At 36.6% G+C, this 12,884-nt stretch overlaps 1 protein-coding gene across 7 annotated transcripts in view; it reads left to right on the top strand.

Annotated features, from left to right (window-relative positions):
• The first annotated feature begins 707 nt into the window (after nt 1-707).
• Nucleotides 708-12,884, top strand: part of LOC139474724 (serine/threonine-protein phosphatase 6 regulatory subunit 3-like) — a 41,115-nt gene continuing 28,938 nt past the window's right edge. For 5 of the 7 annotated variants that reach the window (XM_071257832.1, XM_071257830.1, XM_071257831.1 and 2 more), the window contains exons 1-8: nt 708-1,022; nt 3,939-4,005; nt 5,233-5,312; nt 7,578-7,664; nt 8,481-8,688; nt 9,304-9,441; nt 11,949-12,014; nt 12,730-12,842. In XM_071257832.1, coding sequence (XP_071113933.1) covers nt 3,946-4,005; nt 5,233-5,312; nt 7,578-7,664; nt 8,481-8,688; nt 9,304-9,441; nt 11,949-12,014; nt 12,730-12,842 — 752 coding nt within the window. In that variant the 5' untranslated portion in view covers nt 708-1,022; nt 3,939-3,945. The remainder of the gene's footprint in view (nt 1,023-3,938; nt 4,006-5,232; nt 5,313-7,577; nt 7,665-8,480; nt 8,689-9,303; nt 9,442-11,948; nt 12,015-12,729; nt 12,843-12,884) is intronic. The other 2 variants (XM_071257836.1, XM_071257833.1) reach the window with 1 other exon arrangement.

Genomic DNA, 12,884 nt, shown 5'->3' with positions numbered 1-12,884 from the left:
TAAAAGGCGACTAACGGGATCGGGTGGTCAGGCTCGCTGACTTGGATGATGCATGTCATCGATCCCAATTGCGTGGATCGATGCTCGTGATATTAATCACTGGATTCTCTGGTCCAGACTCGATTATTTACAGACCGCCGTCATATAGCTGGAATATTGCTGAGTGCGGCGTTAAACAACCAACCAACCAACCAACCAAATATATTGAATTCTCCATTGAAAATCACACATGTAGAACTGGGCTGTGACTGTCGGTCGTTTCGACGACCCTCTCCCTGAACTTGATGTAGGTTTCTTTGTGATTCCCACCGTCCAGGATTATCTCTGTACAAAAAGGAAAAATCTTTATATTTTGGCTTGCGCAGCGAAAGAGCACGAGTTAATTTGCACAACAACACATCTCAAATAATCATGGCAGTCAGTAGCTTATGCGAGGTGCTCAATGTCGCATGGCTAAACTGGAACATGTACCATTTTCCTCATGTGACTCCAATTTATTCTATGTAGGACAAAGATGAAAAGTGTATCTGCGTCAGAACTGTATTTGTCAATATCTTTGACAATCATATTTTCATCTCCCCGACTCGAAACCGTACATTGTGGTAGCTTTGTCGAAACGTAATGCACATTTTTAATCAGTTGTCACGTAAAGGGCACCTTGCTGTAAAATCTCGCGAGATAACGTAAAATTATGGGCTGTGCGTGAATTTCGTTTTCAGTGGACGCCATATTGGAAGTGTCTGGTATTTCCCGCCTAAAGGCAGAACTTTTTCAATTTACACCGTAAATTGATAAATTGGCGTTGTGACATTTGATCATATGATCAGAAATATATCAATGTAACTACTACTGAATGTAGCTCGTCTTCCATCACGCGCCTTCATTGCGATGGTGCCCTTTTTGACGTTGGATTGTTGACCCTTCCTGCATCGACGCAATCATGAACAGATAGGATCATTGCTGCTAACTAATTCAACTAACTACAACTTACATAAAACCTTAGACTGCGGACATCTCTAAGAGTGAGTTTGTCATTTATGTCGTGCATGTGTGTAGCGCGATTGGAGCTTGAGATCTATTTTACCAATGATGCACCGATCAAAACATTGTCGAGGGTCGTCTGTCAGAAACGCCTCCTCGGTTATTCCGCACCTGAAATTATTTTGCATCCCTGTCGAGTGACATTAGGTTATGCCCTTGTAACACTGAACGTCTTAAGCTTTTATTTGAAGGTTACAGCGGGGTTTCTTGTCCTATAAAGTGCTACTTCCTTCTTGCATAATGATTGACAGTTTTCCTGACCATCAAAAGTATATTACATCACCTGTGAAGGTTCATTCTGGATGACCCCGATTAACCATGTTGATAAACATGATAATGTTTCGGGATATTTCGTGATCCATTAAATAATTATTTAATTTATTTAAATATGTGCATTGCCTGATCTTTCAGAAAAATAAATGGAACACATGGTCTTTGGTGCAAAATCCGATTTGTCTTTTATTTTGCACCAGTTAAATATTTAATCTAATTACGCGATTAAACCTTTCTTTGTACATTTTGTTTGATTTAGTGTTAAACCATGGACACCACATTCAGTGACCATGATGACTCTTGCTATATTGTGGTGTTCAGAGGTTTTACTGCATGAACTTTTGATAACCACAAAAGCCATGTACAGCAATGTTATGTTCTTGCAAATGTCGTATTTTTCTGCATTAGGTCCATATTCTTTTGGCAGGTTCCTAGCTGTATATGATTAGCTTAACCATATTTATTTAGATTTCTTTTATCAACACCATATTCAATACTCTGCTGCTGTTAAAAAACATATATGGACATATCTAAATATCTTAGTCAGCACTCAGAATTCAGGGCAGATAGATTAGGTTCAGATAATCTCTCATACTTGTCTTGTACTAAATTGATAATAAAAAAGTCAAAGCGTCCTTGTGATATCCCTTTTAAGAAAGTATTAGGGGTTTCTTGATTCAAATACTATAGCAGAAAACATCAATGACCACATCTTTAATTTCTGACACTGACCTAGTCATTCCCCAAACCATTCATGTCAAGGTCACTGGTGGTAAAGGGGTTGATTAAGCACTTTTTGAAGCAAATCTATACTCCACAAAGATATTCAAATGTCAGTTTAGTAGGGTTGGCACATAAAATTTTATTGCATTGTATTGCAATACAGATACAGAGAGCTGTATTGCGATACATATTGCAATATGTTTGGGGGTCCAAATGTTATATATTTGTACTGTTCAAATAGTACTGCTTCACTCAAAAATCCAGACATCATAATCTGAGATGGGTTTTGACAGTAAGGATAAATGAGACTACCTATTACATCATCAACATTGAATGTTAGTGTATACAGAACGAAGTGTGTGCTGTTTTGAAAGGAACACAGTTGATCCAAATATTTCAAAAATTAATATTCATATTTGTTACCCTATATTCGTGATACGATTCAAATTCGCCTCATAGTGTATTCATTGCAGCCCTAATATATATTATATTATATGTTTATTTATTAATTCTTCTGTGACTATGTTGGAAAATATTGATACAAAAGGGTTGTTTTGCGATATGTGTATTGCCAACAGACATTTTGCAATATACTGGTGTACTGCTTATATACAGTTCGGATATATAAATCTATAAATCAACATTAACATACATCTTTTTACTACCCCAATAAATTCATGTGAGACTCTCATACATATTCAGTAAATATTTCCTAGTATATGTTTCACTGAAAAATATTCCAGAACTTAAAATCACAACCCATAGCACAGGTCAAGCAGTTACCCTGATGCACAGCTTGTTTTGTTATTGGCAGCATTTGTTTGTAGCCAGCAGGTTCATTATAAACACCACAAATCTAAACTGGCCAGTTCACTGCTCAGTTCAGACTAGTTTAAATAACATTAGTAGATTTTTATGTGAAAATATGAAGGATGAAACATTTCCTCATGACTTATTTCACAAAAAGGTGTTCAGGAAACCAGGAAACATTAAGTTCAGTTTTGCTATCAGTACTGTTTTGTTGTCATTTTAATAATTGGCTTTTTTTTCTTCGGAAAATACAACATTGATAAGCCATAATTCACTTCATGCATTTTTTTTTAAAAGTATGTGATGCCCTAACTCTGTTATTTCCATTGGTCAGTAGATTTTACTGTTACTATTTTTTGGGCTGCCATTGAATTGCTGAATACAGCTAATGCTGGCACACATCCTTTGACGAATGGCTAATGTTGCAGATTGGATAATTTTAGATACATATATTTTCAGCTGATTGATAACAGAAATAAACGTTCATTGTTTTAAGTGTCTCATTGTTAAATAGATGTATTTGGAAATACAGGAGGGGGTTGGACACATATTGAAAGAATTCATTGTTTACTGCTGAAGGTTCGAGGTTTGTTGTATTTTAGTCTGATGGGATGATTAAAATCGCAATGTAGGCTCAAGGTGCCTGAAGGAGACACTTAGAAATGAAATTACTTTTGAAACAATACCTGTGACAATGTTTATTATATGAAATCAGAATTAAACATGACAAACTCGTGGAATTGTTTTATGAAGATGTGATCACTTAAACACAGTACGATCCAGAAATATTTTTGCGTTTTTAGAAATGGAAAAGGGTATTACCAATCTCAGTGAAGAGAAGGAGACAAACAATTACTACTGCATTATCAAGCCTTGGTGAAATGACATTTATGGTGTTATTGATGAATCAATATTATTCTCTTAGTTGGCACTCCTTCATTCCAAACAGCTACACATGTTTAGGAATATCCCGTGGCACTTTCCAGAGGAAGAGTTTTCAGTGTAAATATCTTTTTTTACTTTGAACTTTTTGTTTCACTCTTTGTGCTTTGGGGTTGAATGATTTTTTCAATGTGCATTTTCTTTTTCAGATCAACCATGTTCTGGAAGTTCAATATATTGACTTCCTCTCACATTGACTCGCTGCTTGACAAGGAGGTATGTGACTTTAAGTTAACTGCTCTTCTGTGACTGGGAAATCAAAGTGAAGCTTCGTCATCAGCAGTGACTGGCTCATATTGCTGAGTGCAGACATAAGCAACAAATAATCGGTTCAATTAAGAGTTGAATTTGTTATTTTCTTATCCACCCTTATTTTAAAAACAGGAGGATATAGTGATCAGCGTTTGGTCCGTTTTCCATTTTCGGGGCAAAACTTCAAAGCTGTTGAATATTTCTTGAGACTTGCTATACAGATCCGTCTAGCAGTGAACTGGTACCTTTGATGTTTTGGTTGTGTGTTTTTTTTAAAATGTTTTCATGACGACAAGTTGGATGTATGCTGAATAAAGGGGATAGTGCTCGTTTTCCGAGCAGAACTCTAAAACTGTTGTATATTTCTGGATAAAACTTGCTATGCAGATCAGTCTAGTGGTGAACTGGTGACTTTGGATGATTTGGGATTTTTTGAAAAATTATTTTTATGTTTTCATGGACAAGTTGGACTTTACTGAAAATAAAGGTAGTGCCCGTATTCAAAAAATGTTAAGTATTTCTCGATATGAAACTTGCTAATACAGATCAGTCTAGTGGTGAACTGGTGACTTCTGATGATTTCGGATTTTGAAATATACTGAACTTTCTTCACTGAACTGAAAGTAACCAATGGCAATGGACCAAAAGTGGGTTATAAGTACATGTAGACATACTCTATTTCCGAATTGCCCTGATCTGATGACTCTTGTTTGAAGCATCACTGTATACAATTACAAGCATGGTGACGGTTCGTGTTGATGTGTAGCTCTAAATGTCAGGGCATATTTGTTTCTCTTAACATTAAGTATGGAAGGTGATTTGTTGACATGATAAATGATATCAGTCAGCATTAGAAATTGGCACAAGTCCTGTATTCCTTGCCAAACTGCCCAATATTTAAGGTATCATAGGGACCAGTAGAAATTTGCCATTATTAAGAGTTTTGCTATATGTCATCATTATAAGGAGTAGTGGTCTAAAACTGTTAGTTTCTATCTCTGTATGGGAGGTTGGGTAGCCTAGTGGTTAAAGCGTTTGCTCGTCACGCCGAAGACCCAGGTTCGATTCCCGACATGGGTACAATGTGTGAAGCCCATTTCTGTGTCCCCCGTCATGATATTGCTGGAACATTGCTAAAAGCAGCATAAACCATACTCACTCACTCACTTCTGTATCTGTATCTGTTTTCAGGATGTTACATTGCGAGAGCTTATGGATGAAGATGATATCCTACAAGAATGCAAAGCTCAGAACAGAAAGCTCATCGAATTGTAAGTTGGCCAAGTCTACAATGCAATCACTTCAGCTGTTCATTTCTATGAAAGGATAACATCCATTTTTTATGGTGGTAATACTCTTTGCACTTATGAACTATATTGGACCACAGTAAATGAATTAATAGCTTCTTTTTGTTTTTCTTTTGTTCTCTCTCTGTGTGTCCAGACTATATCTCTAAAACTCATACCGGGGGTAGGTATTTTTTCAAGAAACTTTGCACACACCAGGTTGTCAAATGGTGACTTTTGCTACTTAATGGTGTTTTTAAATTATATTTTTTGCGTTTCCATGGCAACAAGTTTGACTGTTCATAGTGGTGTGTTTGTCCGGACCATGTGTCTAAAACTAGCTACTCTTTCATGAAACTTCACCCATAAAGGCTGATGTCAACTGATGCCTTTTGCTATTTAGGATTTTTAGAATGGATTTTATTTCTGTTTCCACTCTGTTCATATTGGTGTGTCTGTCGGGAGCATATCTCTCCGCCATCATATAGCTGGAATATTGCTGCTTGCACTGTTCAACAACAAACAGACCAGACCAGATGTCTCTAAAAGTAATAGGTACTCTTTCCTGAAACTGTGCACACTCAAAAATCAGGTTGTCAACTGGTGCCTTTTGATATTTAGTTACTTATCAAATTTTTTGTTGCCATTTCCATGGCAACAAGTTTGAATGTGCATATTGGTGTGTACCTGACATAGAAATACAAAGTTCTCAATCCCAGTTCCATGGTATTGTTTTGACAGCTCAATAACTACTCTTGTATACAGGCTGACAGATAAGATAGAAATTAATTCTTTCATCAAGTTGGACTTAAGGTAACAGTCAGATGATTTGTTCTTTCAATTTATGGGAGCCGTTTTTTTGGTCCTCTTCTGATGACTCTTGTTGAAAAGGAAAGAGGAGATGTGTGTTTTATTTCCAAGGACGAATTTCACCCTCTAAATAGTGAAACAGAACTACTTAAAGTCACCATGTTCACTATTCACCAATTTCATCTGAGCAACAGCGACCATACTCCGGAAAACACACTAGTTTTATGGGTGGATATTTACCTATATCAATAATGCTACATATGTGGTAGCTGTTTACAAAATTTACTTCAGAAAGCAGAACTGTTTGTTTGTTTATTGTTTAACACCACACTCAGCAATATTCCAGCTATATGACGGCGGTCTGTGTAAATGATCAAATCTGGACCAGACAATCCAGTGATTGAGATCATGAGCATCGATCCACTCAATTGACTGACCACCCGATTCTGTTAGTTGCCTCTTACGACAAACATGCTTTTACAGCAAGCATGGTTTGCTGAAGACCTATCCTACCCCGGATCTTCACGGGTCGAAAGCAGAACTGATAACAACCAGACATTTTAATGGACAGACTGTTGTTAATATCTTTTGACAGCCACACATACAGACACAAACAGAAACTGTTGTATGTTAACTCAACAACATTTAACACAAACCAAAGGAAGCATTGATACCATATCAGTTTGACACTGGGAATTGCATTCAGAACAAGTTGTATTTCTTTATTTGTAAATGTTAATGTTAGATGTTAATTTAGGTTGACAGAAGTGGCAAATGAATTTTAGGTGGGGATGATAATTGAGTAATTAATTTATTGTGGTCTTATGAGGTGGACTTCACTGAAAGTAAGTTTATTAGGCTTGCATTTGGAGCAGTAGCTAAAGTTGTATACTATGGACGGGGTGGAATAATAGATGGGAGGGTAAGGCATTGGCTTATCATCCAAGGACCCATGTTTACATTCCAGCTGTGAGATAGACTGGAATAATGCTCAATGAGCTTAAGACCAGAAAATGTTCTTTCCAAAACCTCCTCTCATCCTATTCATAAAGTCACCTAACCTGTGAAGACCTGGGGTAGAATAGGTCTTCAGCAACCCATACTTGCCGCAAAAGGCGACTATGCTTGTCGCAAGAGGCGACTTACTGGATCAGGTGGTCAGACTCACTGACTTTGTTGATGGATGTCATCGTATTCCAATTGCGTGGATCGATGCTTATGATGTCAAAAACTGGACTGTCTGGTCAAAACTCTATTATTTACAAACCACCATCATATAGCAGGGAATATTGCTGAGTTCGGCATTAAACAACAACGAAACAAACAAGCATAGTCACTTCTTGCTGCCAGCAAAGATTCCTTGGTACCTAATACTACCTATTAACTTGGAACGCCCATGTAGGAGGCCACAGACTCGTCACCTGTGTTGTCTGTTTCTAGCATCATCCAGCCCGAGAACATGGAGGAGATGGTGCAGCTCATCACAAAAGATCCCCCTGACGATGTGGACGAGAAAATGAGATTCAAGTAAGTAGCCATTGACTTCTTCGGCCTTAGTTTCAGTGAATACTTACAGATTGTTGTGATACATGTTGCCAATCTACCCAATAAAACTGACAAGTCATAAAAGCATTGATGGTGTTTAATATGATAAATACCAGTTACGCTTAAGGCTTTTTAGAATTCGACTGCCGCCACATTATACCAAAAGATGTTAAAAGATGGTACTTGTTGTTACCCTGTCTGGCGCTCGGCATGAAGGGGCTAAAACAAGGACTGGTCGGCTCGGAGTCAGTATACTGTGTCTGAGTGGGATATTCATGTTAAACTGCGGCATGGTATCTCGGTGAGCTAGCACTATAAATCGGCATCAGTCCGGACTAGTACAAGCAGCCACACAAACACACACATACATGCACGTCGCTATGTAAGTGCAATAATCTTGGATGCGACGTTAAACCCCTATTCACCACACCTCAACTTTTTAGAATTCAGTTAACATTTATTCACCAGAATTAATTCGATTGGTTCTATGTTCCATGTCCGAAACCTTGATGTGCCCTGACAATTGTCTTTTGCTCACTCTGTTTTGAGCTTATGTTTACCAACAGTTATGTTTTCCCTCAGCCATACTGCATTTGATACCCCAATTTCCACATTTTGTTAATCGATCATAAACAACTTGTATAACTCCTTGGAAGATTTTTGTAAAGTGACGAGAAATAGTGCCAGATGTTAAAAAAACAAGAAGAGAATACATGAATATATAAGAAAAATTGAGTTAAGTAATGTTATTATGTTTGTATATATAGAAACAGGTATTATAAACGATGGCCTTAATAGGCCCGACACATTGTGTTTCAGATACCCGAACACAGCCTGCGAGGTGCTGACATCCGATGTTACCCAAATTAATGACAAGTTGGCCGGGGATGAAGCACTCATAGATAAACTTTATGGTTTTCTTGAGGGGGAGAAACCGCTAAACCCATTGCTCGCTAGCTTTTTCAGTAAAGTGATGGGTTTATTAATTACACGGAAAAGTGAAATGGTGAGAATCATTGGAGAGCAATGTGGCATCGTTTTGGGGGAGGATTCCTTTCTGCATGTCATCTGTTTGTCCTACGTTTCACGTTCTGTTTCTGGTTCTCTTTCTTTGAGTCTTCTCATTTTCCATTAGTTTCATTAGTTCCAAAAGCACAAGGTAGGATAAATTGGGTATGGCATTAACAAGCCTTTTGGTTTCTTACATTGAAAGCTTTCGATTTTGACAAGGTCAAATTTATACATGATATAAGTCAAGCTGAAATTTATGAAAAGGCAGATTTTTCTAACTTCCAAAGAAAATCTCAATATGGGCAAGACAGTGACCCAATTGAATTTCTTGCCATGTCTGCTTTTATCTCCATCTCCTTGAACCAAGGATTGGAAAAACCCTTATCCTACCTTGCTTTGTTTCTCTTCATTCATCCCTGTTTATCATCAAGAATCAGTTCATTTTATTCATGAGTCACAATTCATTTATCACTTTCCTCAATCTGTAAACTTCATTAAACTCTACCTGCTATAGCTTGAAGTCTTTAACTGTCTTTTCATAATGGTTTAGGATATAAAGACTTCCTTGTTTTCTTGTTACTGATTACCTGTAAATGTTTGTTGTTGACAGATATTTGAATACCTGAAGAGTAAGAAAGACTTTGTGGGCAGTTTGTTAGATCACATCGGCACCTCAGCAATAATGGATTTACTACTGCGATTGATCACTTGTATAGAGCTGCCAGACGTGCGCAGAGCTGTGATAGATGTACGTATCATGTGCTGGATGTGGTGGTAATGTATGTCCAGAATATTGGAATGCAATCGGCTTAAGGTGAACCATCTTACTATACTGTTACTAAGGCTTATATTTATTTATTATTCATCTCCTAGTAACCCTATGCAGGCACAATATTTCTCTTTAAAAAAAGTGGGTACTGTATATTACCGGGTATAGGCCAAGTGTTTGAGATCAAGATCCATGGCATAAAATGAAGATCGGCCAATATACTTTACAGTCTACAGCAAGTACCAATAGAAATCTGCCACTGATTATTCTCACAGTGCATAAATTAAAGAAATGTCATTACAAACCTTAAAACTCATAGTACTGTACATACTTTCAATATGGTTTGTGATAAATATACCTATGGACTTTGAGAAAGTAACAAAATGTAAACATGATTGATGACATTGCTTAGCCATGATTTGTTGGGGAGAATTGATTATGTATTCAACATTATGAGATGGAAGTTCATGTTTGAAAGAAATTTGATTCTAAATCCTGTTTACAAAGCTATCAACCATCTTGAACAGTTACATTTGATAAGGATAGAAAGTTAATCGTTGGCAATATTTATTTTGTCGGTCTGCTTTTCTAGCAAACATTTTTCTCCTGCTTGTCATATAACCTCTCATTTTCGTGAAATCAATTGCCGGAAATGAAAAATAAGGCATATCCAAATGAGACAGGTCAGTTAGTATGATATTTAATTGTCTTAATGATAAGATTAAACAAGCATGTTTTGCCAGTGTAACTTGGAATAATTTTTTAATTCGAAGTTTAAGCGATATAGGGATTTTCCATTGGATGAGAGGTCGGTCACCTGACCGGAATTGACGTAAATGTATGAACGACTTAATTTGACGTTCATATGTTTTTCACGAGACAGTGTTCTTGAAATGACAGAAACACTGACAGATTACTTCCACATTACTGGGGGAACCCCTGGGAATTCTCTAGCACGAATAAACGCAGAAGCGTTTCACATCATTTAGACCCTTTAATCTTGAACTTAGAGTTTTAGCATACATTGGGATAAGTCAGAGAGTTTGAATGCATATCCTCCCATACATTGGGATAAGTCAGAGAGTTTGAATGCATATCCGTTCATACATTGGGATAAGTCAGAGAGTTTGAATGCATTCCCGCAACATTTCTGTCCATGACGCAATTAAAATATGAGTCAGGCTGGGCGCACAAAGCTTTTCACCTTCACTTACTTCAATGTAATTTTAATCTGAAGGTCATGTATTATAAGTAAACATTGCAGTCAGCATGGTTTTTTTAACCAAATGTGTCCGCCATGTTTGTGATTACTATAGTGATATTTTTTACCATTAACGACAGTAGGACGGCACTGAATATTATTTTCCGACCAATCAGATTTATTGTTTTTAAATAGATACTGTCATAGCCAGCAGTGAAAAGCATGGTGTCTGCTAAACTGAAGAATCGACAAATGTGCATGGAAACATTTTTTGTGTCGTCATAGGGTAAAAAACAAAAGAATGATGGCATGAACTTTATTATGACTGTTACAAAGTTAAGATGTTTAAACATTTACAGAAAGGGTGAAATTGAATCACAGATCCATAAATCATTCATGATAGTGTGCGTTGCTCAAGTTGCATAGTGTAATTCGTTATTTGAAACTGCATACAATTTAATTAAATAAACTTTACAACATTTCATTTGAATTAAAAGGTTTATTGCAGTTTATACCATATTTTATTGAATTAAGACCATCAAATTAAAGGACAGTACATAGCATTTAAAAATCATCATCAATTTTGCTTTATTAGGAATGAGGCCGTCCAAAATTTTAAAAGGCCCCTTTAATTAACACCAAGGCACCTTAATTGACACCAAGGGGCCCTGAGGACCCTTGGTTGATGGAGGCTAGGAACAATACTGTACAATGAATGAATATTGGCTGTACCCTGTCTATTTTTGGAGTCATCCTTTCTGCAAGGCATGTCATTTACAGTGTTAGAAATTGGCACTAGTCCTGTAGTCCTTACCAAACTGCCCAATAGTAAAGGTATCCTAAGGACTAGTAGAAATTGGCCCATTTTAGGGGTTTTGCTGTATGTTATCATTATAAGGACTAGTGGACAAAAACTGTTAGTTTCTAACCCTGCATTTAGTTTGTGATTTTAAGGGTTGTGCTTGGGTTATCTGCTGACATCCGGTGTCGGCCAATACCCGCTAATATATGGTAGTCAGACCATTGTTCTGAGGTCAGTGCCTCAAACAACAGATGGTATGTAGTATTTTAGCATTATATATATCCAGCAGTGTGTACTAGAGTTTTGATTAAGTGGTGCTTTGTTACACAAGTGTTACCTTTTTTAGCATTCTTTTTATATTTCCTTAATTCATGCAAATGAATATTCATTTGATGTAAGGTCAAGTAATTCTACCAATAGTAGTACAAGTGTCTTGTAAACTGTTTCCTTGTTTGCCCAATTTTCATTAGATTTTATTTTCAGTGGTTGAATGACCAACATGTGGTCGAGCGGCTTGTAGCTAGCATAGTCCCATCAACAGATGAAGATGTGAGTACATTGATGATTGTTATCAGTACTGATTTTGATTATGTTTAATAGATCATAATGTGTGTCGTTTTATTTCTCTTACACTTTCTCATCCTTTTTCCAAGATTCTGCCCAAGTAAATTCCAGAATTTATTTCTAATGACAACATAATATTTCTGAATTATGTCAAAAGATTTTAGAGTGTGAAAAGAAATTAGCAATAACCTGTTTTGTTGTTGCAGATAATCAATCCAGTCATATATTTTTGAAGTTTTTGGATAATATTCTGTTACCTTTAACTCCAGATTCTCATGCATTTTTTTGCCATCCACAGTGATTGGGAAAGTTAAGTGTCATGCAAAATTCATGCATAGTTTTATAAAATAGTGCATAAAAAATACAGTAGGGGGCCATCCATGCGCAGTAGTTTATGTTGACCAACATATCACAATTATATTTGATTTCAACACAACGACATAACATTCCGAAAAAATATCACTAGACATGATGATTTACCATTTCAATTGTATTTCTTCTACTGCTAGACATTGTTTTATATGCAGAGATTCAGATCACTCTGTATTTGTCTCGTACAATAAGCTGTCAGCTAGGTGATTCAGTTAAAAAATACCCAATAATATCATAAGAATTTTCATGCAATGATTGGAAGAAGTAGTATCTGAAATTATTATTTTGTCAAGGAGTGACAAAGCTCTATCTGATCTCCATTCTGCAGATTCACTGCAATGCAGCCCAGTCACTCTGTGATATTGTACGTCTTGGAAGAGAACAAATTATTCAACTACAGGACTCCTCTGATCCAGATCCCTTGTTGGTTACAATGGAGCTGTAAGTTTGATTTCTTTCTACTCATTTCTGAAAAAAAGATTT

The sequence above is a fragment of the Haliotis cracherodii genome, unplaced genomic scaffold, assembly GCF_022045235.1.
Source record: "Haliotis cracherodii isolate W230 unplaced genomic scaffold, xgHalCrac1.p SCAF_3, whole genome shotgun sequence".
Lineage (NCBI taxonomy): Eukaryota > Metazoa > Mollusca > Gastropoda > Lepetellida > Haliotidae > Haliotis > Haliotis cracherodii.
The sequence above is the reverse complement of the archived record's forward strand: the minus strand, read 5'-3'. Positions and strand labels throughout refer to the sequence as shown.